Genomic DNA, 8,251 nt, shown 5'->3' on the forward strand with positions numbered 1-8,251 from the left:
CCTCTGCCCTCCCCCCTCTCCCTCCCCTCCCCTCCCCTTCCTTTCTTCCCAGTCCCCTTCTTTCCATAATGGCACTTTAACTGTCCCTTGGTGAATCCTTCACTCAAGAGCTATGTGCACTTTGTGGGACAGACATGTGCCAAGGCTGTTATCCTTTTGACTGCAGAAGGCCACTTTGGGCTGGGTAAGTGACCTATGCTGGTTCATAGAGTAGCCCATGGGAACAGACGCTCTCTCCTGGTATGGTTGAGCTCTAGGGATAGTTTCTGGAGGGCCTGAGGACCCCAGCACACAGAAGCCTCTGAATAGAGGGGCTGACTGAGGAAAGAGGACTAGAGAGACCAAACACCGGTGACAGTCCTAAACCCCCTGGGTCTGATCAGGCCTGAAATATGTGTATCACTTTTCAGCTAAGTGAGCCAGTAAACTGCCCTTTCCCAAGTCTAGTAAAAATGTATTTTTATATTTATATTTATATTTTTATGACTCTCAACCAATATGGTGCCGACTAGAGAAGGGTCAGCAGGCAAAGGGACAGAGGCTCAACTAGAGCAGAATCCTAGCTGCCTCCGGCCATTCCCCAGGGCTTTGACAGGCCCGCTGGCACCTAGAACCACGGCCCCACATGGCCTGAATACCAAGGACACCATGAGCTGACCTGACAGCTGGGACCCAGAGACTCTCTGGAACGGGACTTACCTGCTCACAGCAGATAAGAAGATGCCAATGGACCTCAGGATCTTTTCTAGTTCCAAGCCGGTCATATAGCTGCGGCAGTGTTAAAGAGTGCTTCCAGGTGGTCTCCCATTTAGATTGAGCCCTAGTACTTCCAAGGGCTAGGATGAGGGTGTGGATGACCTATGCCCTTCACCCTGAGAGGAACCATGGGTGTAAGGGTGGAGTGAGTACATTGTATGTGTGTGTGTGTGTGTGTGTGTATCTGTGTGTATGTGTATTTGTGTGTATGTGTATCTGCTGTGTCTGTGTCTTTGTGTGTATATGTATGTGTCTGTATCTGTGTGTGTGTGTGTATCTTTGTGTATGTTGTTAACTCCTTTGCTGCTCTCTAAGAAGTCCCTCCAGGGCTGTCCACCCATCTGGGCTCTGCAAACTCCTTAGGGAGCAAAGGGGTTTCCATACACCCAAGTATATGAAGAGAACTGATAATCTCTCAGAGCCACAGCCCATGCATCATTTGGGTCTCTGCACAGCTCATTTTTTAGGGCCTTATTCCTAGACTTCACTTACAATGTATACTTTTCTTCTTTTTTTTTGAAATGGTCTCACTATGTAGCCCAGGCTAGCCTGGACCATAAGGTCTGGACCTGGGCCTGGTGCCGTACTCCTTTAATCCCAGCACTTCAGAGGCAGAGTAAGTGAATCTCTGTGAGTTCAAGGCTAGCCTGGTCTACAAAGTAAGCTTCAGGACAGTCAGGGCCATTACACAAAGACATCCTGTCTCAAAAAACAAACCAACAACAATAAAAGAATTAGCTCTATCATTAATTCTCCATTCTGTACTTGCTCAGAATTTTACACTGCAGGTCACTATTCCTATGAAGAATTGCATGGCTTCCTAATAAGAGTAACAGGAAATGGAGGAAAAATTAAACTCTGATTTAAAACAACCTCAGTATTTAATGTTACTTTTTAATGCAAGCCTCTGCAGAAAGCCTCCCTGTGATAAAGCATCCTAAGCACGCCTCGGCTCCAGCTCGAGGTATGAAATCAAGCCACGGCAGAAAGGGAACCAGTCAACAATTACCAGGCTCATAACACATCACAGGCTCTTAGAACACTTAAGAAATTAGCTGGAATTACTGCAGTCCGTGAGGATGACTGAGAGCTCCCAGGACCGAGAAAGGCTAATGGAATGGGTTGGAGGTAATGGTGCTTTGTTGGGGAGTGGGGTGAGGCAAATTATCTCTGCTGCACCCCAGTTCCCAGGATGCCAATAGGAGGAGAGACAGATTGGCTCATTAGGAATGGCTCCTCTTTAGTGCAAAGCCACTGTTTGCTCTGGAGCCAGGCTCCCCTCCTGTTGCCACCATAGCCTGGGGCCAGGCAGTTAGCCCTAGGGGCAATCTCTTAATTGCTCCATTGCCCCTCTCTAGTTCCAATCTCTGCCCTGTTCCCACCTCCTTTTCCTAAGTTACTAGCTAGGCTGACCGGCTTCTGTCAACTTCTTTTCCCTCTGTCATAGGCTAGTCTTCATTTCAGTCACTTACAATGCGTACTTTTCTTCTTTTCCCACTTCCTCCCCTTCTCTGCTCTTCTCCTTTCTCCTCTCTCCTCCCCTTCCCTCTCTTTTTACTTCCTTTCTTCTTCTCTCTCCCCTCCCTTTTTTTTTTTTTTTTGAAATGGTCTCACTATGTAGCCCAGGCTAGCCTGGACCTTAAGGTCTTCCTCCTTTGGCATCCTGAATGCTGGGATGGCAGGCACGTGCCACCATACCCTGCTCTACTCAACCTTCCAAGGCTCATTTTTTTTTTTTTTTTTTTAAAGATTTATTTATTTATTATATATAAGTACACTGCAGCTGTCTTCAGACACTCCAGAAGAGGGCGCCAGATCTCGTTACGGATGGTTGTGAGCCACCATGTGGTTGCTGGGATTTGAACTCTGGACCTTCGGAAGAGCAGTCGGGTGCTCTTACCCACTGAGCCATCTCACCAGCCCAAGGCTCATTTTCTTATCAGTGAGATGGGATCTTAAAAATCACCTGTGAGGCTATCAAAGGACATGATACATGAATGATACAGGGCTCATGGCCTAGAACATTAAAAGACACAGAAAATGGCAGTTAACAGTGTTACCATCATTGCAAAAATCATTGATTGTTCTGATCTGTTATGGAAGTTCAAGACTGACAAAAAGTTTGGGTTTATGTGTTCAGTTTTGCAAAAGATAATGATGTTATGTGGGTTTGTTTTCCTCTTGGGTGAGTAACTGGAGGACTTGGGGGAAGGGGTAGCTAACTCAGTGCACTGTCACTTCCGGGAGAGAGGTGAGCAGAGCACACTCTCTGTGGAATCGTGAGCACTTACGAGGTGGGTCAGACGGGCCCTGCAGCAGACAGACAGGGCTTTGATGGTTTAATCACAGCAATAGAAACCCTAACACTTGGCCATTCTGCAAGTTCAAGGCCAGCTTGCCTAGCATGCACTAAGGTCCTGGTTACTAGCCAGGGGAAGGGGGAAGGGAAGGTCTGAAGTAAGTCTACCAAGAGCAGAAGTGATGGGGTCCTCACAGACAACACAAACAGTAACGGTAATCAAATCGTCTTCAGTCCTATTCTGCCTCCAGGACCAAACAGGCACTACAAGCTTGTCCCAAACAAGGGGTTTTAAAGATTTATTTGTTTATGTATTACATATATAGAGTGCTCTGTCTGTATGTGTACTGACACCCCAGAGGGGGGCATTGGATCCCAGTAGAGATGGTTGTGAACCACCACATGGTTGCTGGGAATTGAACTCTGGACCTCTGGAAGGAGCCAAGCCGCAGGTGCTCTTAACTGGAGTTGCTCCTCTTTTTGTGTTCTCTCCCTGTTTACCTAGTTCCTCTCAAACCAGAAATGTGAGAGTCCACCTGAGGCACGAGTAGAGAGCCAGCAGTTGGATGTCTCTTGGTAAAGAGCTCAGATTCCAGAAGGAAACTGGAGACTCTTCCGGCTGGAGTGATGTTGGCATCAGAAGAATGGATTTGATTATTCAGGGAGAAGCAGACTGAGTGAGCAAAGAAAAGGCAGGGGGATAGAGGCTCAAGGAATGCCAAGAATTAAGGGGAGGACTGCCAAAGAAGAGACAGACCAGCCAGAAGGAAAGAGGAAACAGGAGAGCCGGATCCCAGGAGTCCAGGGAACTGTGTGGAGGAGCGGGAAGGGCTGGCTAACAAATGTCATTAAGAGCACATGTAAAAGCAATGAGGAGGTGGCCACCTGCCATTGCAGTTAGAAAACCACTGGAACCCTGGGAAGACCTCACTGGTGGAGCTTGGTGAGCAGAGACTGCAGTGGGCAGAGGGGACAGAGGAAGGGCAGAAGGGAGTCTCGGTGACCTTTTCAGCAGGTTACACTGTGAAAGGGGAGGGAGGGTGAGCTCAGCACTGATGCTAGGATTTTCATTTTTAGAGTAAATGCCAGGTGTGGAGATGCATGTCTGTGATCCCAGCACATGGGAGGTGGAGGCAGAGGGGTCAGACATCTTTGGCAACATAGTCTTTGAGGCTGTCCTGGGCAACATAAGACCCTTTCTTGCCCCCAAACAAAATGGAGTAAGTGGGGCTGGAGAGATAGCTTGACTGTCAAGAGCACTGGCTGCTCTTCCAGAGGACCCAGGTTCGATTCTCAGCACCTACACAGTGGCTCACAACCATCCATGACTTCAGTTCCAGATGACCTGATGCCCTCTTCTGGCCTCTGAGAGTACCAGTTATAAGTGGTGCCAGACATACATGCAGCCAAGACACCACACACACACACACACACACACACACACACACACACACACTGAAAGATGATAAAAAGAAATTGAAGATAAGGAAAATGGAAAAGACTGACGACAAAGACCCCAAGGAAGAGTCAAGCGTAGAATACACACATTCAACTCCGACGTAGTCCTAGCTTCCAAGCCTCCTGAGACAGAGGGCAGAGTTAAGAATCACACACTTAAGAGTCATGTGGTGGTTTGAATATGCTTGGCCCAGGGAGAGGCACTATTAGGAGGTGGAGCCTTGTTGGAGTAGGTGTGGCCTTGTTGGAGGAAGTGTGTGTGTGTGTGTGTGTGTGTGTGTGTGAACTTTGAGAGCCTCCTCCTAGCTGCCTGAGGGGTCAGTCTTCTGTTTGCCTTCAGAAAAGATGTAGAACTCTCAGCTCCTCCAGCGCCATGCCTGCCTGGATGCTGCCATGCTCCGGCCTTCATGATAATGGGACTGAACCTCTGAACCTGTAAGCCAGCCCCAATTAAATGTCCTTTATAAGAGTTACCTTGGTCATGGTGTCTCTTCACAGCAAAGAAACTCTAACTAAAACAGGCAATCAACAGAGTTCTTGGCTTTGGAGATATTTTTATCACCATATTTTCAATTCTAAAATATTGGAATCAAGAGAAAAGCTTCCTCGATTATACTTCCCCATCCTTTTTGATGATGCCCCCGCTTCCCACCAACTTAGCAAAGGATACATGATTCTAAGCCAGGTGGTCACTCGTATGAGGAACAAACTGGCTCCCTGGGAAAACTCCAGCTCCAGCTCGGGGCCAGTCTTGCCTTCGTTGGTTTCGATGAATGTGGTGAGAATCTGATTTCGGAGGCCTTTGCCGGCGTTGTCCCACTCCTGCAGAAAACTAAGGAGCCGGCTGATGGCTGCCTGCTCCTTTACAGAGGTCATGGCCAGCCAATCCCGAGGGTGACTGCAAGGTACAGACAACGGGGGTACCATAATGTTTACAACCACGTGAACCCAAAACTTCATGGGCTGTGCTTTTTTATGGATCGACTTGTAGGTTAGGGGAGCCTTTGTGCAGATGCATGTGTAAAAGCCACGCTAGGGGCTGGAGGGTGTGGCTTCCTAGCAATGCTTTCGGGACCCTCAGGGTTTCAGCCCTAGCACAGTGCAAAACAGTGAGGGACTGAATGGTGGCTGGGTGACAGCTGGGGCTGTAGCTCACAGGTAGAGTACTCACCCCCATGTGCAAGATGTGGTGTCCATCCCTAACACTGGGGGCACTCTAAGATCTGAGCAGGGAGGCTTTAGCCAGGATGTAATGGATTGAAAGGAATTGTGTTGGTCCCAAACCTACAGTCCTAGTACTCCCAGACACTGAGGCAGAAGGAGGAGAATTTCAAAGTTAGCATCAGCTGAAGTGGAGATACTATGACAACATGCATCAGGCTGGCCTTGAACTTACAGGTCTGCCTGCCCTTTGTTTCCCAAGTACTAGGACTGTACCATGGTGTCTGCTTTTTTCCTTCCTTCTTTCCTCCCTTTCTCTCTCTCTCTCTCTCTCTCTCTCTCTCTGAGCCATAGTTCTGCTATGTAGCGCAGGCTGGCTGGCCTTGAACTCATAATAAGCCTCCTGCTTTAAGCCCATGAATGCTGGATTACGGAATTAAGTTAAACATGTTTTTTCCCCCTTTGTGTGGGTGTGTATGTGTCTGTTTGTGTGTTAGCGTGGATACGTTTGTAGACATATATGTGGAGGTCAGAGGTTGATGTTGGATATCTTCCTTAACTGCTTTTTGCCTTATTTATTTTTATTTTTTATTTTATTTTTTTTTAATTTTTTGAGATAGAGTCCCACCATATAGGTTTGGCTGTCCAGGAACTCCATTTGTAGACCAGGCTGGCCTTGAACTCACAAAGATCCTCCTGCCTCTGCCTTCTGAGTGCTGGGATTAAAGGTGTGTGCTTGGGCTGGCAAGATGGTTCAGTGGGTAAGACCACTGACTGTTCTTCCATAGGTCCTGAGTTCAAATCCCAGCAACCACATAGTAGCTTACAACCACCCCCAATGAGATCTGACGCCTTCTTCTGGTGCATCTGAAGGCAGCTACAGTGTACTTATGTGTAATAATAAATAAATCTTTGGGTTGGAGCAGTCAGGGACTGAGCGAGTGGAGTTGACCAGAGCAAGCAGAGGTCCTAAAAAGTTCAATTCCTAATAACCACACAAAGGCTCACAACCATTTGTACAGCTACAGTGTACTCACATACATAAAATAAATAAATCTTTAAAAACAAAATAAAATAAAGGTGTGTGCCCTACGTCTGGCCCTGCCACCTTAGTTTTTGAGATAAAGTCTTCCATGGGACCTGGAACTCACTAGTTTGGCTGGTCTGGCTGGCCGCCAAGTTCCAGGAATGCACCTGCCTCGACAACCACCCAGTGCTGGGTTTATAGTTGAGCACCATTGTGCCTGGGATGTCTGTGAAGTCCAGAAACAAGAAAACACAAGCTCTGGGGTGGCAGGGGGGCAGGTATTTGCTAAAAGCCTCGGACTGTTCTTCAAGCTGGATGGGAGACTGGGTGGGGTCTTTTGAGACCAGGGCTGATTAGTTTAGGCAAAGTTCTTCTTAACCTTGTAGCTGGGCGTTTATTCTAACTCTTTAAAACAACTCAAAGTAAAGTTAGTGGGAAGAACAACTCCCTGCTCCCGAGCTGGATTAATGGGCTGTGGTTTGTAGGAGCCTGTGTCCTTGGGAGAGTGTTTTCGGTGGGGGGGAAGGGAGGCTTAAAATAAACCTGTTTCCCAAAAATAGTTGTGATTGAAAGTGTTATTATCCATAACAAATGTTAGTGCTGATGGGATAAAGGCACATGCGATTCTTTTGTCTAACAGACAAGTGAAAGTCATATTTCACATTATCATGGGGTTTTCTGTGATTTACAGAATATTTGTGAAACATTACTTGCAGTGGCCATGATTGATACGGAGGGAAGAGCTTGTGTGTAAGAGAGATGTGTATTTCACAGAGACGGTTCAACATGAAATTTACAGTCCCATAAAGTGCTCCTGCATCTTCGCCAGAGATCTAGTTAAAAGGACTTTACAGTCTGAAACATCCTAAAATTGATTCTAAATTAACGTTTCCTCACATGTATTTGAGATATTGATGGGGCCCTGCTATCAGACTTTTATTAGGAAGTGATAATCTGAGACATGCTGAGACAGACGTACATACATACCAACCTCCACTACTCCCCAGAGGACACTGGGTCTGTGCTCCTGGGAAGGGCACCACGGAGCTTCAGGAAGACACCAAAGGTCCAATCAGCTTCTAGAACTGGGGGCCCGAGTGGGGGGGGACGGGACAAGTGTGGACCAACCTAAACACAAAAAATGACCAAACCTTTATGGGATGCCATCGATAATGGTGAACTCTATTGTAATCAGAGACATAAAAGTAACTGTCACAGGCTGTAGACACTTTCAACAGCCAAACGAGCATTAAGAAAATGAGGGCCAGGGCTGGAGAGATGGCTCAGCGGTTAAGAGCACTGACTGCCCTTCCAGAAGTCCGAAGTTCAATTCTCAGAAACCACATTGGGGGCTAACAACCACTGTAATGAGATCTGATGCCCTCTTCTGGTGTCTCTGAAGGCAGCTACAGTGTAGTCACATACATAAAAAATAAAAATAAATCTTGAAAGAAAGAAAGAAAGAGGGGCTGGTGAGATGGCTCAGTGGGTAAGAGCACCCGACTGCTCTTCCAAAGGTCCAGAGTTCAAATCCCAGCAACCACATGGTG

General features: G+C 47.2%; 1 protein-coding gene across 5 annotated transcripts in view; it reads right to left on the reverse strand.

Annotated features, from left to right (window-relative positions):
• Armh1 (armadillo like helical domain containing 1) overlaps positions 1 to 8,251 on the reverse strand; it is a 42,118-nt gene that overhangs the window by 20,767 nt on the left and 13,100 nt on the right. For 3 of the 5 annotated variants that reach the window (XM_021160635.2, XM_021160637.2, XM_021160636.2), the window contains 3 exons: positions 7,693 to 7,829; positions 5,184 to 5,411; positions 700 to 768 (listed from right to left, as the gene is read on the reverse strand). In XM_021160635.2, the coding sequence (XP_021016294.1) occupies positions 700 to 768; positions 5,184 to 5,389 (275 nt within the window). In that variant the 5' untranslated portion in view covers positions 5,390 to 5,411; positions 7,693 to 7,829. The remainder of the gene's footprint in view (positions 1 to 699; positions 769 to 5,183; positions 5,412 to 7,692; positions 7,830 to 8,251) is intronic. The other 2 variants (XM_029476510.1, XM_021160638.2) reach the window with 1 other exon arrangement.

This window comes from Mus caroli, chromosome 4 (genome assembly GCF_900094665.2).
Source record: "Mus caroli chromosome 4, CAROLI_EIJ_v1.1, whole genome shotgun sequence".
Classification (NCBI taxonomy): Eukaryota; Metazoa; Chordata; class Mammalia; order Rodentia; family Muridae; genus Mus; species Mus caroli.